The sequence below is a fragment of the Blastomyces dermatitidis genome (assembly GCF_000003525.1).
Source record: "Blastomyces dermatitidis ER-3 genomic scaffold supercont1.6, whole genome shotgun sequence".
In the NCBI taxonomy this organism is placed as follows: domain Eukaryota; kingdom Fungi; phylum Ascomycota; class Eurotiomycetes; order Onygenales; family Ajellomycetaceae; genus Blastomyces; species Blastomyces dermatitidis.
Window position 1 is genome coordinate 175,252 of NW_025544779.1, and position 27,493 is coordinate 202,744.

The window sequence follows — 27,493 nt, forward strand, 5'->3', positions numbered from 1 at the left end:
CTCCCTCCTCCCCCGCTTTTTCCTTCATCTCCTTGTAGATCAGCATAAATCAACGTTATCAGTGGTGTTTTTGTCAACCGAGGCTAGCTCTCCTGTGTGTATTCCAGCCCCTCTTCCTCCAGTGTTAACTAGTGGTGATTGAGCTCTTCTGTCCCAGTAGCTGACAGTGTTTGGTTGGAGGTTCATGTTACGGGGTAAGGGTCCGCTTGAGCGAGCAGCTTAAAGGGTAGGCTGTCCTGTGGCAGATTGTATTGTATGTACATACAAATAGCTATGGCCCGTCGGGTTATTATGATCACCGGTTATTCCCTAGCGCTGTATTTTGTTCTACTAAACGAGGGTGGACCAGTGTACCGTACCTAGCTGTCCATAGATATATATCATCCTATCACATGAAAATTAGACCGCACACCGAAAAAAAAAGGCCAGCGCAGGGCCAAATCTCCATTCAGTTGGTTACAACCACCAGCTGCATTACTTTGAAAAGACTTTTCTGTGTGTCATCAGAAATAGAAGAGCAGGAAAAGAAGCCGTCCTTCATACCCGCTCCAAGCTTTCTATCTTGCTAACCCAAACCAAACGATGTCCACTTTCATCATCATACGGCACATCTATATAGACTGTTGCCTTCACTCAGTCACAACCCGCTGCAAAGAGAGATTAGGTATATGGAAGGGGAGAAACAGGGTGTGGCCAAGGAGTATAGACTCTAATTTATTTCATGACGTTTAAATTTTACATGAATAGATATCATGCTGCTTGACAGAAGGTATCAAGGGCATGGATGGGGACGGGAAGGGAGCTAGAATTAGCGAACCACAAGGGAGAAAGCGGAAGGTGATGGAGGGAAAAGGGGAGGGGACATGATAGGGCGTGATAGATTTTAAGAAAAGAAGAGCGATGTAGCAATGAGCATAGAAGGGAGGGGGAGGGGAAAGTAACGAAATCATCCCTTCTTTTTCCCCTTATCCTTCGCGCCCTCTTGCTCCTCCTTAGAATCGTTGTTGCCAGGCGGTGACTTGGAGTTTTTGGTATTATTGGTGTTATTATTGCCGTTGGTATTCGTCATGGGGCCATTCTTTTCTTCTTCTTTCTTGGCGTCTTGCTCCTCCTGCTGCTGGCGGTTCTGAATCTTGTTCTCGATAAGGTCGTGGAAGGCAGTAATGGCTCTGATCAAACTGCTGAGGTAGATGGCCATAAGTTGGTCGTTGGTCTTGATGCTCATGGCGCGTGCAAGCTCCGTGTTTTCGGTCTGTGGCTGTTCCGTTCCGTTTACTTGCGTGTTGTTTGCCTTGGGGGTGGAAAGATTGGGGAGAAGGTTGAAGACGTCCTGGAGGTTTCCGAGAATGGCGTGGTTGACGGGCAGGTCGCCGTCTAGCACTTTTTGTAAATATTGCCCGATGTCTCGGAGCCGGAGATGGAGGCCTTGTAATGATTGTAGTTGGGAAGTTATGCGGGTGGAGAGAGTGCCGACAGCAACGTCTCTTATATCCCTAAGGAGGTGTTCAACGCCAATCTCTTCTGCTTCTTCGGCTTCGATTATGGAAGGGGTATGAACAAAAGTTTTCGATGTGGTGGTGCCGTCCTTTTTGTTCGTGAAAACGTATCAGCATACGCAACATACAACCAACACCACGATCGAGAGAGCAAAAACAGTGTGCACACTCACATCTTTGATTTCCTCAACAGCAAAGTAGGCATCCGTAGGTACGCCAACCTCTTTTGGTTGCACGTCGATGATCACTAGTAGGGGATTTGGTGTGTATCTCTTGAAGAGCTCATTTATCTCCAGATCAGCGGCTCTGAGTTTGGGACCGGAGTGGTACCATCCAATGAGCTTTTCACGAGCATTGATCTTCTTGAACATATCATTCATCGACTCGACGAAATTGTGGTCTAGGAACCAGACGGAGGGATCCTTGTCATCTTCCTCGAAGGGTACTATATGTAGAGGTCGAAATATTTGTGTTTAGCAGAAGGACCGGTATGGTATGGGAGCAAAAGTGAAACATACCAGCAAAGCTGTTCGAAACCCTGACATTCTTGCCATCGTTTTGGCCCAGCAGTACTCCAACTACCCGCCGTCTCGTTCCCTTGGCTGAGCGTCCGTAATGATCTGCGACAGAGAGGAGGACTAACGGGGCGACAGAGACAGTTCGTGTCACCATGGACAAGGTGTCTGCAGTGGTGGCAGGCATGCTGGGTTAGAGAGAGAGGGGTATACGGACAGTCCAGCAGCGGGAAGAAACGAGGGGAACAAGAGTTGAGAGATACGGTCGTGGGAGGAGTTAGGTTGAAGTGGTGGTGAAATAGCTGTGCTGTGCAGCTTTCAATGCGTCGGATTCGTTGAAGCTGGGGGGAGCAACCCGGTGATGCTGACTAACCAGGCTGTGGCTGGTTGGGGGATCAATACAATGTGGCTGACGAGGGCTCGGGAAAAAGATCGCAGCTTGAAGTTGGTTGAATATTGCCGTAGAAATAATCTACAATGGTAGATAGATAAATGGAGGTGAGATAATACGGGAAACCTATTTTGAGTAGAACGAGCGTGTCAAGGGAAGCATGTATATATATATATATATATATAACTATATCAGTATTTGCCTTAAAAAAAATTACATAGAACAGACCCAATCCGCTCAGTCTTTCCCCTTTTTGGTGCTTCAGCTCTCCTCCAGCCGAGCGCAAAGAAATAACGTTACTACTGGATTCAAAAAGGTTACAGAGGCATTGACCAGATCTTCGGCAATAATGTCGCGCGAGGGTGGATCTGCCGGGTTGCCTGGTCCGCCTGTTGGGGGGGTTTGTTGGTGCCTGGCAATGGGCCTATAGAACCGGCGTCCCTTGGAATAAGTTTAGCTGGCTTGATGGCTGGCAGGAAAAAAGTAAATAATAAGACGCCTGAAGCGCACCTCGGCCGTGTGGGAACTGCGAGAAGGAAAGAAAGCTGTGGTTTTGCCGTCGCTGGTTCGCTGGTTCGTTCGTTTCGTTTCCCATCCCAACAACCTCACTCACTTCTCCCGGTGTAGAGGGCAAAAAAAAAAAAAAAAAAAAAAAAAAAGCTCCAGTTCCAGGTTCCAAACCCTCTCCACTCTACCTCCCACCACTATACTACAATAATATACCTCAATCAACCTACGCCACACATCTTCAACAAAACAGCAACTACCATTTTCTCGTTCCTTTCCTTTGTCGAAACTGAGCGACTGCTGGACCTCGAGCACGCCGGCCGTCTTCCGTTGACGTTGACTCCATCCCCCCCAATCTCCACTCCATTTCCCGTCTTCCCCCATCTCCCCGACACTTCGTTCCACACAATGGCTCCCATCAAGGATGAAACGGTCGATGGCCTTAAGACCATCATCGGCGAGCTGGAGTCGCGCGTGGCTCAATTGGAAGAGCGGTTGCTGCACGGAGGTGGCTCTTCGCAGCCTAAGTCCGTCGCGGAATCTGTGCGGATGATCTTGATGGGCCCTCCAGGCGCGGGTGCGTTTTTCTCCTCCGTTTCTTCCCTTTCTATTTTACATATGGACATACATATATGTTTTCTAAAAGACATAAAATTAAAAAAAAACCGTACTGTACAATCCAATGGCTGAATATCAACCGTCTTCTTTCAACAGGCAAGGGAACGCAAGCACCTAAAATCAAGGAAAAATTCTGCGCCTGTCACCTGGTGAGTACATTGTTCCGATTACAAACAAGTAAAGAAGGTATATATCCCCGGCTGACTTTTTTTCTCTTTTGGTCATCTGTAGGCCACCGGAGACATGCTGCGGTCACAAGTCGCTCGCAAGACTGAGCTGGGCAAGGAGGCGAAAAAGATCATGGACCAAGGTGGATTGGTTAGCGATGAGATTATGGTTAACATGATCAAGCACGAATTGGAGAATAACAAGGAGTGCCAGAACGGGTAAAGAATAAGAAATACCCCCTCCCTCCTTGTTGTGTTTGGCTTTGAGTTATCTCGCCCTCCTTTGGCCATCCCCAACGTCTCGTGAATTTTTGCTAACGCGAGGAAAATGCAATTTTGTATTTGCTTATAAAACACCAGTTTTATCCTGGACGGATTCCCCCGCACAGTCGCCCAGGCCGAAAGATTAGACAGCATGCTCAATTCTCGCGGCCAGAAACTCCAACACGCCATCGAGCTCCAGATCGACGACGCCCTCCTCGTCGCGCGGATAACTGGCCGCTTAGTGCACCCCGCCTCAGGACGCTCGTATCACAAGATCTTCAACCCACCTAAGGAGGCCATGAAGGACGATATCACGGGTGAGCCGCTGGTCCAGCGGTCAGATGATAACGCCGATGCGCTGAGTAAGAGACTGAAGACGTACCATTCGCAGACGGAGCCTGTTGTGGGATACTACAAGACCACTGGCATCTGGAAGGGGATTGACGCCAGCCAGGAGCCTGGACAGGTGTGGAAGAGCCTGCTGCAGGTTTTCGATGCGGATAAGGCTGCAGCTTCGAGTGGGATACTTGGCAAGATCAGCATGTCGAAATAAAGATTACTAGGCTGATTACTGTTTTACCCCTTTATATTACTCTCTTCGTGTAGTCCTCCCTACGTTTCTCTCTCTCTCTCTCTGTGTATGTGTGTGTGCGTGTGTCGTCTCATTTCGACCAATTCCTCTTTCCTTTTTATATATATTCTTACTCGGTGCCTTTTTCTCTCCATCACCATGTCATCTGGATCCCTCCAGTGGATCCCCTCTTAAGTTTTGCTCCCTCCGGTGCGTTATAAATGGATACCAGCCCACCTATCAAGCATAACCAAACCCCTATTGGAGAATCTTATCATATATGCGTCCAGAATTGTATGCGCGAAACTTCTACTATTTTCTCTTTTTCCTCTCTTTTTTTATCGGTTTTCTTTTTCTTTCTCTTTTCTTAATTTTCGCCGGTGATAACAAGGAGGTAAGAATCCGCCCATTCCATCAGGGGACCTCGCATCGGACCTCGCTCGTGCATGAATGGGAAAGGTGAAATAAGGAACATTTGCAGAACAGAAGAAAAAGGAAGACAAAAGCGTGCTGTTGTAAAAGAATACCCCCTTCTGCTACTGTCAATCAACCGGGCGACTAACTACTGACTGATAACTATATATTGAATCGCTTTTTTGTCTCCAATTCTTCTTGTTCTTCTTTTCTTTTTTTTCTTCTTCTTTTTTTGCTTTCTATTCTCTCTTTCTACCTATCTGAACAAATGTTTCGGTTTGTTCTTATTTCTTCTGTATTTGCTTCTCCTTGATGGATATAGAAGGATGATTGTGGTTTCTTTCCTTTCAATATACTCCGCCTCCTCATTCTTCTTCTTATTTCTATAACCTGCACATTGCCGGGCAAATACTTGGTATCAGAAAGAAAAAGGAGCAAACTATCCAGAAGGATATTCAGGATTTCTATTGTTCATTTCCATTTCATCCGTATTCTATTTCTATTCCCAATAAACGGACCCTTTGTCCTCCGAATACCACCCCCTTTTCCCCCTTTCACCTCTTCCCCCCCTTCCCTCTCTCCCCTCCCGCCTCTGTTCATGATGCTGCTGTAGTTGCTAGGTGACAACTGTGATCTCCTCACTCTCTGAAATGTCATGAGCGCATGGGCCAGTGAATCAGAGCTGTTGTGTAGTGTGATGTTGTGCTGAGTCGTGTCGTTATCTTTGTCATGGCATGATGTCCCTCAGCTGCCCTCTTTTTCTTCTTTCTCTTCCTCTCTTCTTCTCTTTCTCTCTTCTTCTCTTCATCACTCTCTTTCACATCACTTCTTGTCATTGTTTGCCATCCATCACAGAACCCCTTAGAGAGAGATCAAATCCTCATCAAGCAGGTCCTCTATCCCTCAGCAAGCCGCATCAACGCTAGTGAACCTGCCAGCGTCTTCAGGAATGGGCACTTCCTATTCCTGCTGCGGCCGTCACGACGAGGACGACGATGACGAGTCTGTCACTGTTCGTGGGTTGGAGATCGGGTCTCCTCAGTTGTAAGTCCACTCGTGTCCTCGTCTCCCAGGGGAATTGACAGATATAGAATCCCCATCTCCATTCCCTTGTTTTAAAGGGGGTTGTTTGTTTTGAAGGCATTTGTGTGTGTCCTTTGGTGTTTCATTGCTGCTTGTGCCAGTTTGGTAGTTGGTGAGCAGACGGCTAACTCGTTGATGCTCTGTCTCCTTATTTGCTGCCAACTTTTAGCCCCCAGACCACGTTGAATCTGGATATGCATAATTTGCGTCGTAAGTTTTTTCCCTGTTCCCATCCATTCTCTCTCTCTGATGAAATGGGACCAAATATGCCAGAGAAAGAAAAGAGGGGGGGGGGCTTTTGATGTCCCATTCAGGAGATTTGCCATTCACTCCCCTTTTGTTGATTTCGAACGGGGCCTTTGCTAAGAAATATCCCTCTCCCTCCCCTCCCCCTTATTCTCGTACAGCAATTACTCGCCATGACGGTCGTGCCGTTGATATCTACCCAGAAATCCGCAGCATGCCACGCACCATGAACCTGGCTGACCTTGGTCATCTTGGTGAAACCACTGCCTCTGCCGTGGCTGTTGACGAGCAAGCCGGTCGCACCGTAAGTTTATCCCATCTCCCTTTTCATCCTCTTTTTTTCATCGCGAAAGACAAAGCCTGTTCCCAGACCATACCCAAAAACCATCAGCACACTCCAATGTCGAGAATTAATCTTTGCTTTCTTCTCTTCTTCATCTTCATTTTCGGAACAACCCAATTGATCATAACATTTCCGCGTTTCGAAGGTGGTTGTGTATGTTGACGCCATAGTCTTAGACTCCTGAGGTGGCCCCCGTCGTCGAGACCACCAAGGAGGAGGAAGCCGCCGTCACCATGGACACCGCCATCGACACCGACACTGCCGTTGCTGAAGCTGAGGTTGCCGCTGCTACGTCTGTTTCGTCCACCACCACCGACGCTGAGGATGTCGTCGTCGCTGAGACTGTTGCCCCTGGCACAGCTCGCTAAATTAAACAAAATAACTGGCCGTCTGATTTATTTTTTTCTTCGCCAATCGTATTGCCAACAGCTTTCACGTTCGTCATCGCCATGAAGTTCAGAAAAAAAAAAAAAAAAAAAAAAACCCAACCCTTGTGTTGAGAAGAAAAATCTATACGGCCCGTTTTTCTTCCGAACACGATCGGTTTGTTTTCGCTAAAATGAACAATAATAATGAATGGGAGGAGGATGGGCTTGTTGTTATGTTTGCAGACGCTGTTTCTTTTTTTCTTTTTTCTCTTTTTTAACGAAATAAATCTCCAATCTTCAATTCTTGTACGGACTGGACTGTAAGAGTACACGGGAAGCATTCCCTTTGTGATTTAACAATCTGCCCCAGAGGTTTTTTTTTTTTTTTTTTTTTTTTTTTTTTTTTTTTTTTTTTTTCCTTGATATTTCGTGATTTATTCCTTTTTCTTCTCTCTTCGCTCAAACCTAACCACCAACCCCCTTTTAATGTCCCCCATTGTCAATTTGATAGCACTGCACGTCTGGTGAGGCATTTGTTCAACGACCCATGGACTGCCCGTCTTGTTCTCCATCTCAAGTTTATCTCTCTACTCTTTCTTTCCTTCGAAGAATGCTTGTCACTGAGGCCCAAAGGAAGAATGGAAAAGGAGGAATGTACCAGCCCATCCCACCATCATGACGGAGAGGCAGTCAACGAAAAAAAATGCAAACCTGTGGGGGTTGGCGTGTATGGGAAGATGAGGCGTAAGATTTGTATTCTGAAGGTTGTTTCTTTTTCTCCTTTTTTTTTTTTTTTTTTCGCTCCTCGTGCTCTCTATTTTAATGAATTCCCACACCCCAATATACAAAAATAGATAGTCAGAGAATGGAAACAATTGCCCTCCTCCCAAAAACTGGAATCTTCTACTCTTTTCCTTTTCCTTCACTTTCTACTTATTACTTTCTGTGGAAGGCGGCAGCTTTCACTTGGGGAGCTGACGCTGATTTGATGGTGAAACGTTAGAAGTCATTTTCATTCATATCATTCGTAGATTTCCATAGCTAAAAGAGACGGTATAAATATATATCCATACAATGTAATGTACCTGGGTGACTGGCAGAGCTTCGTCTCGTCTCCCAGATAAATATTACTTCCTCCAAGACAGTAATTTCTCTCTCTCTCTCACACACACCCCCTCAGAAAAGAAATCATCAACCTATCAATACCTATGTATAAAAAATTATTTGCTTGTACAGCCTAAGAAACCCCCTTCTTCCCCGCAAGCGCCACCGGATACTCCGTCGACTCAATCTCATCCGGATACCTCAACCCCCCTTGCCTCCTCACCTCATCCATAACATCCATAATAACCAGACTCTCCTCCCACGACATCGTCTCGCTCTCCAGCTTTCCATCCCGCACACACCTCGCCGCCTCATCAGCCTCCCAATACATCCCCTTCCCCTGCCCGGGAAACTCACCCACAACCTCTCTGATCTCCCGCCCCTCACCGAGCGGAATAACCTTGAAGCTATCCGGATGGAACGGGTAGCCAAAGACCTGAATCTCGCCGCGCGTGCCCTGGATGCGCACTGTGGGGCCCGCGGACCATTTCCCGTCCAGGTCGGAGATCAGACGGAAGTTCGTCATGGCGACCGCCTGCGCTTTGTACGTGCCTGCGGGCGTCGACTGGGGGAATTCGAGCAGGATAGTGGTGGATTCGTCGGCGCCTGTGGCCGGGTAGTGGATCATTTGGGAGCTGATGGTGCTGGGTGGTTTGCGTTCGGCAAGGGGTCGGGTATGGTAGAGGATTTGGAAGGCCCATGTTAGGGAGTAGACGCCCACTGTATATATACAGCGAGTTTAGCGTGGGAGTACGTCCCAGTAGTAACCTCGTATGCAAAGGGTGTAGGATATCAAGGAAGTTGATTGAACATTTAATACAAATGAAAACATATCTTAACACTCACCATCCAACAGCACCCCCCCAGCCAAATCCATATTCACCATCCGATGCGTCGTCCCCCAGTCCCCCTCCGGATCCGTACTCCCGCAACTCGTATCGGCCACAACCCTCACCACCTCCCCAATCTCCCCCTTACCCACCAACTCCCGAATCTGCACCGACAGCGGGAAAAACCTCGTCCACACCGCCTCCATCAAGAACAGCCTGCGCCGGCGCGCCGTCTCAACCAGAATCCGCGCCTGCGCCGCATTGGTCGTCAGCGCCTTCTCGCACAGCACATGCTTCCCCGCGCCCAGCGCCAGCATGGCGTTCTGGAAATGGTGCGAGTGCGGCGTGGCGATGTAGACGATGTCGACGTTTGGGTCGTTGACGAGGGCCTCGTAGGAGCCGTGGGCGGTGCAGGGTTGTGGGATGGAGAGGTCTGTGATGAATTGCTGCGCGCGCTCGCGGGAGGTGGAGGAGGCGACGGCGGCGATTGTGTGGGAGATGTCGGAGGCGTTGCGCAGGGAGGGGTCGATGAGCATGTCCCTTGCGAAGGCTGGGTGTGGAAGGTATTCATGTTAGATATTTTGGTGTAGGGAATGCTCCCCCCCGAGGGGGTTTATGGTATTTTTTAATTTGCTCTGGTCTTTGTTTGATGGGATTTTCTCTCTTACATTTGGAAATCCCTCCCGTAGCTAGACCATGCGATTAAGTATTAATAGAAGCTCTCTCCATGGAAGGACAACCATTGGCTGGCAATGACAAACAGAGAGGTGTGGAATTTGAACAGCTTCAACGTACCCATAAACCCCCACCGAATATTATATGGTTCCGCCATTGTTATACAGGCAGTCGATCAATTAAGAATACGTCAAATGAAGATATTAAATTAGGGGTAGAAAGAAGAAGGCAAGGAATCGTCGTTCGTAAGCCGACGGTAAAAACCAAAGGGAGATTATGCAAGGACAAAATGCGTGGGACCGGTTTATTAATATATATGAACGATGTCGATGAGCGGGGTTACGTTTTTGACAGGGTTACCACCTATCCTTGCATTGCTTCAAGCTCCCTGCCCCTCCCCCACAAAAAGCGATGTAACTGAGCCTGTACTCGTCCAAGCCACTGAAACTACGGCTCGGGAGGTTGGGGAGGGGGAAAGCAATGGAAAATATCGGCCCGCATTCTGGATTTTCCGGTGTTACGCTTATGGGGGTTTCGGCATATCGAGAAGACAAAGACAACCAGAAATAAACATGTGTGCGTTGGTTGTACAGTACCTAACGTGGAGGTTCTTCTCTTTAAGAACGGAGTATATTTTTTTAAATTGGAATTTAGTGGCAAAACTAACTGGCCATATTTCCATTAAATAGATGGAAGAAGCACTAAACAATTTACGCAGCTAGCACAAAATAATGAAGGCTAAAAACTAATTTTCTTTTTGACTTGCGAAGATTGAGTCTATAAAACAGATCAGGGCATGACCTCGAATGAGACATACCATGCCATGCCATCCTATGGTAACAAGTGAACGAAAAAAAGTTAATAACAGATAAAAAACACGGTCTAAACGAAAGTATCGGACAGATTTTATATGCGACCAGTAGCTACTACATTACGCTGAAGTAGAAAAATGGAGGGATGGGGAGATTGGGTATATAAGGCCGGCGTGAGCACGGCGTGAGGAGTTATCAAGACAAGTGTTGACAGGGAGGGAGGGAGCTTGGGGAGGGTATACAGGAGTTGTCTAAAATGAAGGGAAGTTGGGCCCCAGGGGAAGGTTGAGAAGAGAAGGAAAATTTTTGAAGATTTCAAAATGTCATGATGCAGGCTCAGTTTTTATTCTAACGCTAGTTGTGACACTTTCTGGTTCCTAGAGGCAAATAAAAAGAGAGAGAGGGAGATTATAGGTTAGCACAAGTCTATACGTGCGATTTCTTCCAAATTATCAAGCCGGGGAGGAGGAGGGCGGGGTGACTATCATACCTCAGCTTTCCTCTTCCCCAAGACAGAGTCTGGAGTCCCGGTTCTACCAACCGGCGTCCCCTGTCCCGTCGCCGTGCCATCCCTCGTAACTTCCGAGTAACAGCTTGCATGATATACACGACTCCCCACCTTACTGGCATCATGCCAGATCCAGTCTTGCGCTTCTTCAGACCACGTCGATTCGAACTTCTCCTGGCAGATTGGGCATGGTGCATTGCGTAGCGCCGCGTCGTTGGGTGCGTGGATCCATGGCTTCTGCGATGATTTCTTTGCTCCAGCCGCAGCAGCATCTGTCGCTGATCCGTTGGTGGAAGTTGCACCTTCACCTGTTTGGCCACCGGTATCGTCGTCGTACTCTCGGGATTTTATCCATTCCTGCGTTTGTTTGTGTTAGCTGTGAGTGAGGAGGTTTGCCAATCAAAAGAAAACGGAAGAAGAGAAAAGAAAAGACAGGTTTTACTTACCCGCTCACCCAGATACCAGCTACGACTCTGTCCTCGCTTGGATGCCTCAGTCATGCGCTGATTAGTTTTGAAATGCCAATCCAAGTGTCGTGCCTTTTTCTCTTTTCCTTGATCATCTGAATGAAAGCGGCGGCCACATGTTCCGCATCGATTCGGCTTTTCTTCGTACAGCGTAGAAATTAGGTTCGGCCTCGGGCTAGATAGACAAAAGGGAACGGTTAATGTATAGGACTATTGCGGCTAGTTATTTACTTTATATTTTTATACAAGGGAGCTTACATCCTGATGGACGCTGAGGTCATTTGTATGTTAATTTTGACTTCAGATGGGTTAGATAATTGTGAAATAACAGCGGGTGGTGTATATCCCGCTTGCCCAGGGAGAATGAAAGGTAGATTAGGGGGTGTTGGCGGAGCAGATGAAGTTGGGGGCGGGAGTAGGCCTCGAGCTCTAAGGGAGGCAATCAAGGGATTCTCTGTAAGGGTAGGTGCTGTAGACGGTGCGGGGGGGGGCGGAGTGCTGGTGGCTTGAGGCTGTAGGAATGGTGGAATATGAGGCACCACCGGCGGTGGTGGTGGTGTTCGGCTTTGCTGGTTTGTTGTCGCTTTTATAAGCTCCGCAATCGTGGCAGGGTTTAGAAGGGCTTGAAGATTCGGCTGCGGGGTGTGGTTTTGTATTGATTGAGCTGCCTGGGGTATAGGTGGAGTTGGAACAACCCGAGGGGGAGGCTGAGCTTGGGGTGACTGCGGGGAAAGCTGAGATACCTGATCTCGAATAAGCTTTAGCTGGTCTTGCGGTAGCTTTTGCTGCTGCAGGATGTTCTGGAGGTCTAAAAGAGCTTTTAGCCGTTGCTGAATTGAAGGGTCAAGTGGATTAATTGCAAAGTCAGCTCGAGCGGTCGCGATCAAACTCTCTATATCACGGTGTAATGCGCTAAGGTCAATTGACTCTTGAAATGGTTGCCCGTATGGCTGAACCGGTTGAGCCGACGGCTGTAAGATATTATTAGTTCGAGAATGGACTACACCACTCGGCTGCAGATTGGACACTCACGTAGTGCTGGTGCCCATTACTCGGGTACTGTTGGGGGATATTTTGGTTGGCGGATTGGGTAAGTCGTGGGGGAATTTGCGGCGGGGTTGGAGTGTTCCGCCAGGTAGTAGAAGTTGGAGGAGTAGTAACTCCGCGATTCCGCCCAAGGATATCGTGCTGGCTTCTTGCCTGCTGATTCTGAAGCGCGGCTGTTCTGGCTTTGATAAGAGCATTCTCAATACTGCGGGTTATTTCAACGGGGAAAACAGGTCTAGTATCCAGGGAACCAGGAACAGGCTCTTTCCAAGTTTTCAACATCTCATCCAGTTTCTTGCGGGTTTGAGAATCGACGAGCGTATATGCGTTCATGAAGGTCTGATAGAGGTTGCGCCCCAAAAATAGAGTGTAGGGCGTTCCTACATTTTTGACAACAGAATCAACTACATAAAGAGCTGGAAGTTTCTGAGCTGGCGGAGTCTACAAATGAAGATCCGAGTTAGAGAGCTGCATATATCAATATTGCTACGAGTGCTCGAGTTAAGCGGTCGCAACGAAAGGGAACGGGAGAAAAGTCTTAAGCAATGAGAAGACGAGCATGATGTGAAAAGGGAAACGAGGAAACAAAGACGAAGCACCTACTGTCCGAATATGATTCTCCAGTACTCGGGAGATGGCCATCGCATGTTCAGTATTTTCCTTTGCAATCACTGTGAGATTGCTAATTTGGAACTTATCGTTTCCTGTCAGGTCCTCGAGCGAGTTCTTGTAATCTTCCGCAACTTCATCAGACGCAAGTCCTGTAGACATGCTGGGCACTTGGTATATAGATGTAATCGGGCGAAGATTATGAACAGATAATGACGGGTATCGTAAAAGGAAAAAGAAAAGCAATGAAAAAAGATATAGAACAGGGAAAAGTAACCAAGGCACAAAGGTAAAAGAGATTTTCCTTGGAAGTTTGCGATACTGACTGGTTTTAGCCAGGAGGAACTGTGAATGGAATATTTTTTCTTCTTCTTTTCTTTCCTTTTTCTTTCTTTTTCTTTTTTGGTTATTTGTCTTCAGTTGATTTTCCCCTTCCCCTCTCTTTTTCTTCCCTGCGAAGAAGCAATCTTCTGCTAATTTCAGAGTGCGAATAGATTGACAGGAAAAGTCAGGACAGAATTTGTAGAATGGTTGCTAAGTTATTCTCTGCAAAAACTGAACAGAACAGGCCGATGTGAACCCCCCAACTGCAAATATATGTATGATCCTTATTATATCATCCACCACCCATAAAGACCACCGTACAACGCCGCTAATCCTTTTTCTCCGTCCTTCTCAGCAACGAATACCAAAAATCCCAACAGTAAACGTGCTGGTAGCTAGGGAAAATGGGTTCTGGGCGATAGTAGGTGATATGTTGGCCGAGGGGGCAAAGAGGGAACTGGCCAGCGATGTAACGCTGATGACGGGAGGGCGAGGGGCGAAGGGAAATATAAATAGCACAATTGAAGGTACAACGGAATAAAAGATCAAATACAGGGTCGCTGACAGTATCAGCAGCTGTTTATCCAGTGATATTCACAAGGCAGCTGGGTGATGTTGGAGTTTGTTGGAGGTGGTCGCCGGAAGTTTGAAGCTGGAAGGGATTTGACGTTGAAGTGAGGCTCTAGAGGTGAGGCGATGAGTCAGCGGTCACCACGTGAAAGTCATGTGATCTGTTCCATATCCTTGAACTCAACCAGCCAGCATCAGCGTCATATAGGCAGGACTAGGTAAGATTTCGCCTTGATCTGTGAGACTCGCCTGTGGACGCTTTCTATTCCCCGTCAGCACCGGAGAGATCCCATGTAACCCCGTGAAAACCATCTTCTCCTCTGTTCTCGACTGATCTCAAGATCTCAAACCTCCAGTTAGCAATCTGTTGAACACTTAACCATCTCCCCATTTTGCTAAAGCATAAGACTATGAAGCTCTACATTTTTACTTTACTTTTGGTCTTTATCGCGACGGCCGCCTTCGCTGGAGTGGGACCAGAAAAGGCAATACTGGTCAGCTATCCTTCAGATACCCCTTCCTCTGTCATCGACGCCGCTATGGAGGCCGTTGAGGACGCAGTATGTTCCCCTTCTATCCCTAATCTTGGAGCGATTTTGATATCTAACCAAATGCTATTCTGCAATGGTTTTAATAGGGCGGAGTAATCACTCACAAATTCGGTAAGTCGCTGGCTGCCCCGTTCATAGATGCCTGATTTGACCTCCTGCTAACCGACGACTCTATTTAGAACTGATCAAGTATGCCTCTCCCCTCCCCTGGACATTATCTTCTGCTCAGAACCCCCGCTAAACATGTTGGAAACTAGGGGTTTCGCCGCAACTGCACCCATGACGGTCTTCGATACGCTTTCTACCTTGTCGGACAAACATCGTCCCTGGATCGAAGAAGATCAGATAGTCACCCTTGACGGAAAACTGACCAGCGGCGGCAATAAGTTGTAATTGTCCCAGGGTGAACTGTCGAACGGGAGCCACATGGTACCTCATGATATACGACCAAATATTCCACTCTACACTTGATTTGTTACCTGGCTAGAATGGAGGTGCTACCCGCCCTCATTGCCGAATGATCTCTTTTTTTGGTTTTTAGTAAAATCAGCGAAGAATGGTAGAATGCAATGACGTATCTGACATTCTCCTGTGATGACGCTACGTTGCAAGACAGGTGCACATACATACCTTATTTTATTTATTATTTTTTGCTTTTTTGACCTTGCATTTCGTTGTATATAGCTGCTGTATTTAATGGAAAATGTGCTAGCACAAATGATAAGATACCACTATCCTTTTTGTCACTACTTGATAATTTGAGTGCCGTACGCATAGTAGATTATACTATTTTAATTGTCCCTCATTTTCTAACTTCCCTGGGTCACTAAAATAATCACTATGGAATTAGTCTTCCAGGGGTCCATGTGCCCCTAAAATAGTGTTGGCTGCTTAGTCGACGACGTGACTTCTTACACGCTCCGAGCCGCCGCCACTCTTATTAACGACCAATAAATGTACTAACACGGTCCAACAGCTGCCCACGCATCTCTCTCCTTTCGCTCACCGTGCCATGATGCGGGATCATTTTGGCTCGAACTTCTCGCATATCGTGTAAACTCGTGCAGTACAACCCCGCGTCACAATGCTCTCCGACCTCATTTCCTCCACCCTCCTCGAATGGATCAATAGTTTTAGTTTGGGCACGACCATCCGATCAATTGACCAGTTGAGCGATGGCTCTATCCTCTGGGATACTCTTCAGGATATCGACCCGCAATACTTCCTTGGAGAATTACCAGAGCGCTCACCCTCCGACCACTGGGTCCCGCGATGGCAGAACCTAAAACACCTGCACAAGGCATTGATCAGTTATATAAGGAACCAGAACGATGGTGAAGTGCCTTCAGGGCTCAATATCTCACCTGATCTAAAGGCCATCGCAGAAGTCTCATCGACAAAGGAAACGAACGAACTGCTCAAGTTATTCCTGCTTGCAGCCATTAGCTCGCCAAATGCGGAAGCCTACATAATGACAATGCAGAAGCTATCCACTTCAACACAAGAAGGGCTAAAGGATATTATACAAGAAGCACAAAATCCGTCGGACGAAAGACTAGAGGAACTTGATTATGAGCGGAATGACCTCTCCACAAGACGAGATATGCCAATGGACCCAGAACTACGGTTTGAGGAACGCTTCGGAAAGGTACTGGCCGAAAAGGACAAACTGTTCAATGAAAAGCAAGAGCTAGAGAAAACAGTGGAGGACTTACATGACCGCTTAGCTCGACTTCAGGAGAACCACGATATGGTACTGGATAGGCTCACATCTACGGAAGATCGCTTGACGACTCTGAAATCTGGGAAGGGAGATTTGATACCGAACGCCAAAACACTGGAAAGCAGGACACGCCAGCAGGAGGATCTTATCGCGTCTCAGGAAGCCAAAATTCAGGCTTCTCAGGACGAAATTGATAGTCTACGGATGACAGTCGAGTCATTACGAGTGAAGAATCAGAGATTTCAAAAGTTACAAGATGACTACGACGAAGTGAAGAACGAACGAGACCAGCTTTCCAGGCGGGCAAATGCGGCAGAGAAATATCGACAGAAACTCCAAGCTAGCCAAGATTTCGAAAAGGAGAATATCGCGCTTAAAAATAAGGTCAAAGATCTACAGCAGCAATTGCGAGATAGCGATATTAGTCAGAAATCTTCATCTGAACGGGACGTGGAGCTTGAGGAGTACCGTCGCGTCCTCCCAAGAATAGAGCAGGATCGCCACGAGATTCAAAATGTGAAGAAACAGCTAGAATTTAACAACCATGCTCTCACCGAACGACTTCAAAGCGCGGAAGATCAGCTTGCCAGAGACGAAGCTACTATCAGCGAATTACGGGACCGAATACGGGAACTTGAGGGTCTGGAGAGCCCAACTACTCCTGGAAGTACAACTCCAAAGGCACACGGGACTTTCCAAAGGGATCTTGACGAAGTGGGCCGACGAGAGGCGCAGCTGTTAGTGTCATGTATCTCGTAAACGGTGCAAGTGCTAACTAGCTCTAGGAAAATTGAGAACGAAGAGCTTAAACGGGAGCTTGAGAAATTCAACGGTGGAATATCTCCATCGAGTGTATGACTCACCTAGTTCTAGTTCACTTGATCAGGGAAAACGCTAACACACAAACCCCAGGACACCGCGAAAGAATCCCCCACAGTTGGGCTTGGTACTAAATTTGCAGAGAAGTGGGAATTTTACCTTCCCTTATATTGCACAGATTCTAACAAAAACTACAGTGATGCGTATAGAAAGCTACAAGATGAATATTCTGCCATTCAGAAGAAACTTGCTGATGCACAAGGTGACATGGAAGCAATAGAACGACAGCTTCAGGAGGCGAAAGCTGAATGTGAGTTATATATACATGGGCTTGAGAATTTCACTCGAACCATTTACTTCTTGCTGACATTGTTGAAGTGGGCCTGATCAGTAAGGAGAAACTCGACATAGTTGAAGCGGCAAACGACTCTTCTTCCCCTGACGTGATAAAGATGCGGGATGAAGTGCATGCCGTTCAAAGCAAAATCCAGGACCTCGAAACTAAGCTTGCTACCAGCCAGTCATTTGTTCAGGAGGTATCTACAGAGCGTGATTCTCTCCGGGACAGGTTAACCAAGAAGGTGCAAGAAATGCAAGGCGAAGACCAGGCTACCATGGATGAGATGAAGAAACTTCTTGATGAAGTTGCCGCTAGATTCAACAGCAACAATACGGACGGGCCCCAGCTCTCAGGAACCGATTTACTCAGACAGTTCTCGGATACCATGGAGCGGAGCGCCGAAAATCTGGCAAAGAGAGCAGAGGTTAGTTCTCATAAACATTTTACCTTCGATGTTTTCCTTTTGCGTATTTCGTTTCTATCAAAATCTTCCCCGTGGGAAAATTGATAAACGGCTTTTCTGGGCTGGCAGAGGATCCTTCTTGTTCCTTGTTTGCAAGCACCTTTTTTATAAGTCTTCCGGAAGTCTTAGTCCTGAATACTCCCCCTCCTACATCCAATAAATACAACCAGAACCAGAGGTTGACCATTCGTAGATCCGGAGCGCTCTGGCACTCTGGCAATGGTTCCTCCTTTTCGTCGCGCTTGTATTTGCAATTTTTCATCGTCGACCCCGTCCCACTGTGTTGTGACATTGAAGCGTTCCTTTCTCCATATATCTCTTAAAAACCGCATCCCTCGGGGTTCTAATGCTAACTCGGCGCCGAACGATTCGGGGGGAAACCAAACAGCACATCAACCAGCAAAACGAACTTATCAAGTCTCTACAGGAGCGGATTCAACACTCTGAGAAGCAGGAATCGCATAAAGAAGCTGAGGTATACACATCATAAGTTCCCCTGAATCTGTCACGATAACCATGACCATCCCTTAGAATATGATAATACTGCTCCTGCTACCCAGCAGGTTTTGGAACAAAAAGAGACAGAAAGTAAGATATTTTCTAACTAAACATCTATGATAGAAAAACCTCATGCAAGTCATCCAACGCCAAGCCCGAGAGATCGCGCTCATATCATCCGCGTGGTATGACCAGCAGTCCCGCCTGCAGAACGGCAACGTTTCCATGCTGCGATACCGACATCCAGCTAGCACCAGCACGACTGGCGTGGAAGTCCATCGAAGCTGGCTTGCGAAGCAACGAGCTCTTGTTTCGAGAAGCAAATAATGATGAAACACTGATTATATATATTCTAAAATATATACGATCGCGATAGAAGTACACAGGTGAGGCGGGGGTGAGTGAATTTGGATACATGCTTGTTGTTGGAGCGACGACTTGCATGGAATGATGAAGGATTAACAAACACCGAGCGGGACCAAGGCTTACAATAAGGTGTTTTTGTTTGCTTTTCTAAGTTATTTTGGAGACAAGGCTGCCATTTCCTATTACTCTCTAAATCTTTCTCTTCTTGGTTTTTGATATATTAGACGTTCTTGTAATGCGTTCCCGTTCTCTCAACCCTACATTTTCTTTCTGTTTTCCTTTCCCCCCTTTCTTTCATTTTCTTTCTTTCTTTCTTTCTTTCTTTCTTTTTTCTTTTTTTTTTTTTTTTTTTTTTTTTTTTTTTTTTTTTTTTTTTTTTTTTTTTTTTTTTTTTTTCCTTATCTTCATCTTCGCCATTTTCCTTCCTCCCTATTGGATGTATTCGGCATTTTGGATCCGCCATTTTGTATAAATCAGCCCTCAGAAATCGTATTTTTTTTGTGACCCTCATCCGTTCAAAGAAACCACTGCAACCTACTGGCACTCCTAGCCCCATTCGTTATATAATCTCATTTTTGTGTTTGTTTCCCTTACATTTAGAACATGCTTGCATCGTGTTCTACACCTAGAGCTACTTATTTATATACCCCCTTCCATTCTTACTAGAATTTTCTTCAGGCATTTACCACCTTCCTGTTTTCTTCTGTCCCTTGATGTAGCTTTTGGGGTTGGTTTCACTGATATACAGACAGGCAAAGAATGCCTTGGGCGCTTTTTACATTCAAGATTCCAGCACTCCAAAATTCAGTATCATAAACCTCTCATATCTTTGTTTACAATTAGAGATCTCGGTTTTTCGGCTTGATATATACAAGTTTGCATCTGTGTCGGTATATACTGCTATGCTATAGTGAATGAAGATTGAAAACATAGCCAAACACCAAGGGCAATGTGGAAAATTCCCTCACACAATCATATCCTACATTTTTATATTTGTCCCAAAAAGCCTCATTTGATAGCTTTCATATTGTACTGTACATGAATATTTCTCTCTCTAGATTTTAGTCTTTCTTCTTTTATATCGGGGTGAGTGGTGACAAGCCATGAGCAACTGCAACTGCAATTGTATAGTATACCCTTGAGGGCGGAGTGTAAAAAGCGGAGAAAAAAAGGAGCCGAGGAACCCATTGGTCTAGCATATCAACAACACCACTCCAGACACACCACAAAAAAGAGAGAACGGGGATAAAATTATCCCTAGCTTAAACCCACCGCCTCGGATTCTTCAACACCTCCATCAACTCCCTCTCCTTCACCTTATCGTCACCATCGCCCGCTTCCCCTTCGTCATCCCCTCTAGGACCCCTCGAGGTACCATCGTCAATCCTCGTCCCGGAAACGGGATCCATATACTTCCACTCCGCCGTCCGCGGCAGACTCATCAATATACTCTCCACACGCGCACCGGGCGTGCGTAGCCCAAAGCTCGTGCCGCGGTCATACACGAGGTTAAATTCCACATACCGCCCACGACGGAGTTGTTGCCACTCCTTCTGTGCGGGGGTGAAGGGCATGTCCTTGCGCCTTTCGATGATGGGGACGTACGAGGGGAGGAAGGAGGTGAGGGCGTCTGTGACGAAGGAGAATATGGCTTCCTGGGCGTTTTGTGAGGAGGCGTGGGAGTGGGAGTGGGAGTGGGCTTGTGAATTGATGTGGGATTGGGAACGGGAAGATTGGGCGAAGAATTCGGCATCGAGGTCGTCGAAGAAGATGCCGCCGACGCCGCGCGCTTCGCCGCGGTGGGGGATGTAGAAGTACTCGTCGCACCATTTCTTGAAGCGCGGGTAATATGTGCCGTCATGCTTGTCGCAGACGTCCTTGATAGTTTTGTGGAAGTGTTCGCAGTCCTCTGGGAATAGGTACGAGGGCGTCAGGTCCGTCCCGCCGCCAAACCACCAATTCTTGTCGCCGCTGAGCGGGTTCTTGGGGTCTGCGGTCTCGAAGTAGCGGTAGTTGAGGTGCACGGTGGGCGCCATGGGGTTTTTGGGGTGCAGGACGAGGGACAGGCCTGCCGCGAAGAAGTCTAGGGAATCGACGTCGGCGGCGACGAAGGACTTGTGGTCTGCACGCATCTTTTCGATGGCCGGGCGGGGCAATTTGCCGTAAACGACTGAGACGTTGACGCCGGCCTTTTCGAAAACGTTGCCGTCCTGCAGTACGCAGGAGATGCCGCCGCCGCCATTGGGCCGGGTCCATGTGTCCGCCTTGAACGATTTGCCGTCTATCCTGGACAGTTCATCCACGATCTTCTGCTGGTGTTCCTTTATCAGCTTCTCCATCCGGAGACGCATTGGGGAGGATTCGGTGATGGAGGTGTCACGTTTGGTTGCTTCATCTAACTCGGCTATTGTGGGGGCGTCGAGGTTTGTTTCATTATCGTCGGTTACCTGGGAGTATGGATTAGCTTTACATCCATTTATCTGGAGATGAATATAAGTATAATTCTTACCATTGAGTAAATCATAGCTCCTATGAAGACTACGCCAACGCTGATTCGGAGATATGGTCTCCAAACGGTGTCCCGTTCGTTGGGTCGCGGCTTCGACCCATTTGATATTCTACATAATTGATTTTTTGGTAGACCGGTCAATTGAGCCCTTGGTATGACCCTCCGGCTTATAGCCCTAGGGAAATACGAATAAAGGCGCCCGGGAGCCATCCTGGTAGGGATTTTGTAGAGTTCGGGTGCTCCCCGTATGAGCGGTGAGATAAGTTAACGTCGCTAGACACAAAGGTATACCACAGTAGCCATCAACAATTATGGAATTGGTCATTGGGTGGTATCTGTATCCATGGATATGTTCCTGAATGTTAGAGCCGAATTTCGGGAAGTGGACATCCCGATATCACGTGCGCAGTGTGTCGGATAAATAGATTGTCCGAGGTGGCCTGATATAAGTGAACATAACGAACGGAACGGGAATAGTAGTAGTAGTAGTAGTGACTGGGACGGCAGTAAGATACCGAGTCATTGTATGTACACATTCCCCTCTTCGCTCTTCCCTCTTTGTATACAAACTATAGCTCTGGTGAGGTCATCTGAGTTTGGCGCTGACTGTCAGTCATCATCTAACCCGGCCTAGGAGCAAGCGAGAAGAGGACGAGAAATGACAAAAATGACATATCAAAAATGTCACATCACCAGAAACACAGGAACAAGTACCCCGAGTGTAAATCGTTTTCTGCAAGAGACGCATGATAGAAGGAAGGGCAGGGTCCTGATGACTCGCATCCCGTATTGGTACCTTCTCCGCCCCAGTTCCCCGCCAAGTACCGGTGCCTAGTAAGCGCTACGTCGTACCAATACTTTCCTTGTCTCTGCTTGCTAGCCCTATGTAGTTCCCACGAGAGTCACGTGGAACCAACCCGGTGATTCACCGCCCGGGTGCCTGCTTAGTCACCAGCATATAATAGGCGGGGCTGAGCCGCTTCCTGGGCTCACTTCATCCATCGTCATTCCACCGCGGTCTCCGTCTATCTATCACCAACAAGCATTCTCATACCAAGCTCCTAACCACTGCATCTATTTAACCCCCCCCCTTGGCAACCTGCCGCCACACCTCTTTTGCATCTCTCAGCCAAACATCTATCCATAGTATTTATCCCACATCCACCATGCGGTCCAAGTTCAAGGACGAACATCCCTTCGAGAAGCGCAAGGCAGAAGCTGAGCGCATCCGAGCAAAATATGCTGATCGTATCCCCGTACGTCCACCCCCCCTCAACTATCCTATACATTATACCTCCTCTATAACACACATATATGCCATATACATACCTACCACACACTCTTACACTCTTTACCGTTCGCTCGGTGCTAATATATAGACTTGGCGGTGAACAGGTAATCTGCGAAAAAGTCGAGAAATCAGACATCGCAACCATCGACAAGAAGAAATATCTCGTCCCCGCAGACCTCACCGTCGGCCAGTTCGTCTACGTCATCCGCAAGCGCATCAAGCTCTCACCCGAGAAGGCCATCTTCATCTTCGTGGATGAGGTCCTGCCTCCCACCGCCGCTCTGATGAGCAGCATCTATGAAGAGCACAAGGACGAGGACGGTTTCCTATATATCACGTATGTTTATCCCTACACACCTACCTATCGTCCATTATCTGAATTAGAAACAAAAAAATGCGTCGGACAGCTCAGCTGATTGTTTAATACAGATACTCCGGCGAAAACACGTTCGGTGAATGTTGAAAAAAATATTCTTTAAAAAAATACAAAGGATACACCGCCTTTCTTTACTTGCTTACTGGGGACATTTTTGTTCTGCAACCCTATTATTTACCTTTTGCGAAGGCCAGGATCTTCCTTCAAAAAAGGCCTGAGCCAGGGACAACGAGACACGATATGAAACTATTCACGGGGGCTTTGAGATCTCAATCGGGAGCATTTTATGTGTATCTGGCGTTTGTTTGTCCTTGTTACTGCTTCTACTGTCTGCTTTGCTAGGGATATAAATGATCTCACTTTCTTCTATTTTCTATTTCGTTTTGTCTTAACCTTGGTTTTTTCTTTTGTTATGTTACGCTTTCTGTTTTCCGGCTTACCTGTTTGCAAAATCCCGTTTAATATTTTAGTTGTAGCTCTTTTACTGCTCTAGTAAGGCCCGCCGCCCTATGCTTTTCGCGTGGGCCTACCAATACATGCCCTTTTACGCAGCTTAGTGAGTGGGTTGACTGGGATGGGATGGATTGAGCGGTATCCATCCCCTGTCTTCCTCGTCTCATCCTTTTTACTCTCGGGTACTTTCTTTCTTTCTTCTTTTCTTTTCTTTTCTTTTTTTTCCTTGCCTGGTCTCGCTATAATTACCCATACCGATTAAGCTTTTGCGGAGATCGGTATTCAATAACTATCTAAATACAAGACCAGTAGTGAGGGTTTTTGGTCGCGTTAGAATACAGAAAACCAAAACGCAAATCCTGTTGCCTAATTTTGTTCCTCCCAGCCGGGCTGCTTATGTGGTCTGTTTGCAGGTTTTCCCCTAGCTTTTTGCCCATGTGGTACATGGCTGAAGGGTCGGCTGTGTTCGGCGGGAGATGATAACGCAGCGGTAATATGGGTAATATGGGTAAAATTGCCAATAGGACGCATTACAGAAAGAGCCCTATGGGGGGGTTGAAAGGCGCGAAGAAAGATAAAGGAGAATAAAAGAAACAACGCGATGCTAAAATTTCGCTCCTCAGGAAAGATGAAATGCAAACAAAACGCCTCCTTCGGGTGACCAGATCATGAACACGCAAGCAAGTATACAATATATACAGTAGAACGCCAAAATCGAAAGATTTTGTCCCAGCGCAGGTAATCTAATCTCCAGTGATCCCTCACGCAAATATAGTACTGTACAAAAGTCTCCCCAGGGACTTGCGAGGGTATCTGGAGCATTGCATAGGGCTGATATGTTCCATGCGGGAGGGCGGGAATATGTCGACACCTCCGCCCCTCCCAGTGCTGGAGCAGACTGAACGACAACGATAGCGATCAAATCGCTGCTTTTCCATGTGGAGAGGTATATGAGCACAGGAGGAGCTTTTAAGCACTGATAATGGAACGATTGCAGTTGGCGGTGTAGGGGACATGAACGCCGCAGAACACCCAAGTCAACCTGCGGTGATTCCCCTGGCGACTGGGGGATCTATGTTGGTTGGGACTATATTCTCTTCAAAACGAACGAATGAGGCGGACAGGCCGTGTAGATCCGTAGGGTAGGGTAGGCTGTATAGTTTGAGATGCTGGTTGAATTGCGACTGGAGCGTTCAACGCAGTAGTGCCTGTCATTCATGCATTGGGGTCCTGTCAGCTCGTTGGCGCCGCCGTTCCCTTCTCCTTTCCCTTCCCTTCCCTTCCAATCTATTATTTTCCAATCCACTCCCGCCCCCTCTGGCCCCCATTCCCACTTGCACTTAACCCCCCTTACACAGACTCCCACCCTCCCCACCACCCCTTCACCCTCCTCAAGCCAAGATTAAACAGATAACGCGGATCAGATGGTTGCTCGGGGTGTTTCGCTCTGTGTTCCCGGCGGATGCGCACGTAGGCGGCCGAAGAGCCGATGAAGACGGCGAAGAGGGGGTCGGCGATCCTATTGTGGGTCAGGGGATTTGCGCGGTTAGTTGTGGGCTGGTGTTAGGTTTTTTGCTTGCATATATACGGCTTGTCTTTTCGAGAGGGAGGTTTGGTAGGAGGAGTGAGGGGTGGCAGGGCCATGGAGGGGAATCGAGTTGGGGGAGAGAGGGCGGAGTTGGCTTGCTGATCGGGCTGGGAATTTGTTGGTTGGATGGAGCCGATACTTACCGTGAGATTAGGTACGGGTAAGCCACTGCGGCAGACATTGTTTTGCTGGAATTCGGAAACCCTTCTATATAGTTGTTTTGGATGAATGGGAATGGTTGAAATGCGCGACTATTCCATCCACACAGGGAATTCGCAAGGATTTGGATTGACGATAAGTTGATGCTTCGGGGGTTGACTGTCGATGATTGGACGGAGCTGTCTAGCGGAATTTCTTGGCATAGATTTTGGTCTCACTAACTAGGCGTCTTTGCTTATATAAGGGTATCACATCCTGGTCGAAGAAATACAACAAGAGATGGAGAACAGGAGGGGATAATTACAGGGGTAAGGTGCTATACTGTTTTGGTAGAATTGGTTAGATATAGCAGTCCGTGGGTGTCTTGTCTGATGGACGCCGCTTGAGGACTAAAAAAGACCGTTTAGATGAGAGGGAATGGGCAACAACTTTTATGACATAGATGTACATAGATCTATCATGTTCCAACGCCGGAATTTTAACCACGCGCTATCTATATAGGAAAAAATAACCATAAGAAGCAAAGAGTAGAGCAGTGACAAACATAAAATTACATAGGCCCGTATATAAAAATCCCAACAAAAAGCCTAACGCACGTATACTCTTTCTATATATAACATGAAAAAAGGCGTAGTTAAAATAGCAATACAGTAGAAGCCGAAAATTAAAACAGAAAGAGAAAAAGGAATTGGACCCGCTATAGCGAGTCGCAAAGCTCCCGCTCCGCCCCATCGCCACGAATACTCCCTGCAAAAAGCGCACAGCTTACACAACCTTCCCAAACGCCGGGATCAAGGTTTGCGCAAGCCAGAAGCTAAACACAAGCTTCGGACCCGTCATCAGCAACTTGGGCGTCAGCCCCTTGAAGAAGCTAGTCGGGCCCTCATTCCTGATCATGCTGCTGACAATTCGGAAGCCAGATTCTGGGTTCTCAAAGTTGCGGTTCTGGATCCGGGTCTTGATGACGTCAAGCGGCGCGGAGACGATGAGGGAGGCGCTGGCACCGACGATGGATGCCACGAAGTTCTGCAGCCAAGACGCGGAGTTATAATCTTTTAGGTCGTAGATATATTCTTTCGCGAAGGCGGAGCCGCCGAAGAGCTGGTTATTTTGTTAGAATGATGTTTTACAGTAATGGGGAGTGTTTTTGTCTGAAACATACTGCAAAGGAACCGGGGGCATTTCGTGCAGCGGTCCAGCCTGCACCGCGGTAGAGACCCATTCCCTCATCTTTGATAATTCTGAACAGGCCACGGCCACGGAATGCTTCTGGGTTTGTCTGTCTCTTGATTTTGAGGACGTCGAGGGGGAGGAGAACAATTTCTCCAATACCGATCAAGCTGTAGAAAAAGAAATCGCATTTAGACATTTGGTCTTCTTTTTGATTCTAAGGTGCTCAATCTTTTACGATTTGCCCTGGACTGCTTACCTTCCGGCCGTAGCATGCATGATCGCCTTGCCAGTGCCCTTGCCAAATGCATTGTCGAACGACGAGCCGTGGTGCTGGGCCAGATAATCCCGGACGAATGGTTGTCCGCCATATTTATATATCCGTTGCAATACCTAAAAGAGGCGAGCGAGCAAAAATGACATTAGCTATGACTCAAAGTACGCACTGAAAATGAAGGGCTGACTTTCATGTGAAAAAACATACCTTGTATCCAGCAGCATATCCAAGACCGGGAAAAAGAGAGGTGAACTTCCTAGCGACAGAGGCGTCGGCGAAGTCCTTGAAAACGACTTTGTTCAATTGGGAAACGTTGGCGATCTAGGGAGATTGTGTATGAGTACGCGTCAAGCATTATCAATTGATGAATATCCGGGCATAAATGTACCTTTCCTTGATTGCTCATAAGACGTTTGGCGGTCGTATCAACCTAGTGAATTGAAGGAGAAGTCTTAGCTGGGGGATGTCCTGAGTCAGAAAAAAAGAGGGAGTTTGTAGACACGGCCCATACGGGATGGAAAATAAGGAGCTCAGCAATGCCAGAGGATCCTAGAAAAAAACAGTTAACAGAAGGAATTCCTATTGATGATTCGGACAACAGACGTACCGGAACCGAGCAGACGAGCCATTCCGGACTCTCTCTTCACATCCTTTGCGGCAGAGCCTGCGCCGGGAGCAACAAGAGCTGGTGGAGACATTTTCTTTTCTTTTTTTTTTTTTTTTTCCTGTGCAACAGCAGCACCTAACGAAGGGATTGGGGGAAAACGACGGGGTATACGGTGGCGGCGACGACGGCAGAGGCAAGGGAATCAGCGGGCGAAGAGAGTGAAAAAGGGGATGTGGCAGAGAAAGAGAAACGGAGAGATGAAGAGGTGAAGAAAAAACAAGAACCACCACCGACAATATTCTGCAAGCCCGATCCGATCGATATCGTCCAGCGGTTTTTTCGTCGCCGGGTCTTGGCATCGAGGCTTGGCGCGG

General features: G+C 47.4%; 10 protein-coding genes across 11 annotated transcripts in view; 5 read left to right on the forward strand and 5 right to left on the reverse strand.

Annotated features, from left to right (window-relative positions):
* Nucleotides 1–3,026, reverse strand: part of BDCG_05692 (26S proteasome regulatory subunit rpn-8) — a gene marked incomplete at its 3' end in the record, with an annotated part of 4,389 nt that extends 1,363 nt beyond the window's left edge. Inside the window, exons 1-3 of the mRNA XM_045421379.1 lie at nucleotides 2,015–3,026; nucleotides 1,670–1,941; nucleotides 1–1,585 (exon numbers count right to left, since the gene is read on the reverse strand). Coding sequence (XP_045277277.1) covers nucleotides 947–1,585; nucleotides 1,670–1,941; nucleotides 2,015–2,198 — 1,095 coding nt within the window. The 5' untranslated portion in view covers nucleotides 2,199–3,026. The remainder of the gene's footprint in view (nucleotides 1,586–1,669; nucleotides 1,942–2,014) is intronic.
* Nucleotides 2,645–5,435, forward strand: BDCG_05693 (adenylate kinase 1). Its single transcript, XM_045421380.1, has 4 exons — nucleotides 2,645–3,486; nucleotides 3,624–3,676; nucleotides 3,759–3,913; nucleotides 4,055–5,435. The coding sequence occupies exons 1-4, from the start codon at nucleotides 3,318–3,320 to the stop codon at nucleotides 4,509–4,511; spliced, it is 834 nt and encodes a 277-aa protein (XP_045277278.1). The 5' UTR covers nucleotides 2,645–3,317; the 3' UTR covers nucleotides 4,512–5,435.
* A 457-nt stretch (nucleotides 5,436–5,892) lies between these two features.
* BDCG_05694 (uncharacterized protein) lies at nucleotides 5,893–7,875 on the forward strand (the record flags this gene model as incomplete). Its single annotated transcript, XM_045421381.1, has 4 exons — nucleotides 5,893–5,987; nucleotides 6,196–6,236; nucleotides 6,434–6,576; nucleotides 6,792–7,875. The coding sequence occupies 4 exons, from the start codon at nucleotides 5,893–5,895 to the stop codon at nucleotides 6,981–6,983; spliced, it is 471 nt and encodes a 156-aa protein (XP_045277279.1). The 3' UTR covers nucleotides 6,984–7,875.
* A 55-nt stretch (nucleotides 7,876–7,930) lies between these two features.
* Nucleotides 7,931–10,193, reverse strand: BDCG_05695 (oxidoreductase). The gene is made up of 4 exons (XM_045421382.1): nucleotides 9,713–10,193; nucleotides 9,586–9,606; nucleotides 8,934–9,467; nucleotides 7,931–8,807 (listed from the first exon to the last, which is right to left on the reverse strand). Exons 1-4 carry the CDS (start codon nucleotides 9,747–9,749, stop codon nucleotides 8,221–8,223), a joined length of 1,179 nt encoding a protein of 392 aa, XP_045277280.1. The 5' UTR covers nucleotides 9,750–10,193; the 3' UTR covers nucleotides 7,931–8,220.
* BDCG_05696 (mRNA cleavage factor complex component Pcf11) lies at nucleotides 10,194–14,001 on the reverse strand. The gene is made up of 6 exons (XM_045421383.1): nucleotides 13,030–14,001; nucleotides 12,412–12,867; nucleotides 11,638–12,350; nucleotides 11,359–11,554; nucleotides 10,895–11,269; nucleotides 10,194–10,781 (listed from the first exon to the last, which is right to left on the reverse strand). The coding sequence occupies exons 1-6, from the start codon at nucleotides 13,195–13,197 to the stop codon at nucleotides 10,728–10,730; spliced, it is 1,962 nt and encodes a 653-aa protein (XP_045277281.1). The 5' UTR covers nucleotides 13,198–14,001; the 3' UTR covers nucleotides 10,194–10,727.
* Nucleotides 14,002–14,146: 145 nt separating this feature from the next.
* On the forward strand, nucleotides 14,147–15,333 carry BDCG_05697 (uncharacterized protein). Its single transcript, XM_045421384.1, has 4 exons — nucleotides 14,147–14,489; nucleotides 14,567–14,591; nucleotides 14,660–14,669; nucleotides 14,738–15,333. The coding sequence occupies exons 1-4, from the start codon at nucleotides 14,340–14,342 to the stop codon at nucleotides 14,871–14,873; spliced, it is 321 nt and encodes a 106-aa protein (XP_045277282.1). The 5' UTR covers nucleotides 14,147–14,339; the 3' UTR covers nucleotides 14,874–15,333.
* Nucleotides 15,334–15,341: 8 nt separating this feature from the next.
* On the forward strand, nucleotides 15,342–19,048 carry BDCG_05698 (microtubule binding protein HOOK3). Its single transcript, XM_045421385.1, has 7 exons — nucleotides 15,342–16,940; nucleotides 16,989–17,055; nucleotides 17,116–17,168; nucleotides 17,220–17,332; nucleotides 17,401–17,786; nucleotides 18,214–18,300; nucleotides 18,447–19,048. Exons 1-7 carry the CDS (start codon nucleotides 15,565–15,567, stop codon nucleotides 18,648–18,650), a joined length of 2,286 nt encoding a protein of 761 aa, XP_045277283.1. The 5' UTR covers nucleotides 15,342–15,564; the 3' UTR covers nucleotides 18,651–19,048.
* Nucleotides 19,049–19,172: 124 nt separating this feature from the next.
* On the reverse strand, nucleotides 19,173–22,044 carry BDCG_05699 (coproporphyrinogen III oxidase). The gene is made up of 2 exons (XM_045421386.1): nucleotides 21,199–22,044; nucleotides 19,173–21,136 (listed from the first exon to the last, which is right to left on the reverse strand). The coding sequence occupies exons 1-2, from the start codon at nucleotides 21,406–21,408 to the stop codon at nucleotides 19,952–19,954; spliced, it is 1,395 nt and encodes a 464-aa protein (XP_045277284.1). The 5' UTR covers nucleotides 21,409–22,044; the 3' UTR covers nucleotides 19,173–19,951.
* On the forward strand, nucleotides 21,697–25,670 carry BDCG_05700 (autophagy-like protein 8). The gene is made up of 3 exons (XM_045421387.1): nucleotides 21,697–22,454; nucleotides 22,594–22,826; nucleotides 22,919–25,670. Exons 1-3 carry the CDS (start codon nucleotides 22,365–22,367, stop codon nucleotides 22,950–22,952), a joined length of 357 nt encoding a protein of 118 aa, XP_045277285.1. The 5' UTR covers nucleotides 21,697–22,364; the 3' UTR covers nucleotides 22,953–25,670.
* Nucleotides 23,285–27,460, reverse strand: BDCG_17180 (the record flags this gene model as incomplete). 2 transcript variants are annotated; one of them, XM_045426325.1, is made up of 9 exons in its annotated part: nucleotides 23,285–24,837; nucleotides 25,050–25,244; nucleotides 25,835–26,166; nucleotides 26,228–26,405; nucleotides 26,495–26,628; nucleotides 26,720–26,833; nucleotides 26,901–26,942; nucleotides 27,024–27,061; nucleotides 27,120–27,210. In XM_045426325.1, the coding sequence occupies 9 exons, from the start codon at nucleotides 27,208–27,210 to the stop codon at nucleotides 24,669–24,671; spliced, it is 1,293 nt and encodes a 430-aa protein (XP_045277286.1). In that variant the 3' UTR covers nucleotides 23,285–24,668. The 2 variants fall into 2 exon arrangements, with proteins under 2 accessions (XP_045277286.1, XP_045277287.1); XM_045426326.1 differs by lacking the exons at nucleotides 23,285–24,837; nucleotides 25,050–25,244 and having other exon boundaries at nucleotides 25,385–26,166; nucleotides 27,120–27,460.
* Nucleotides 27,461–27,493: the final 33 nt, after the last annotated feature.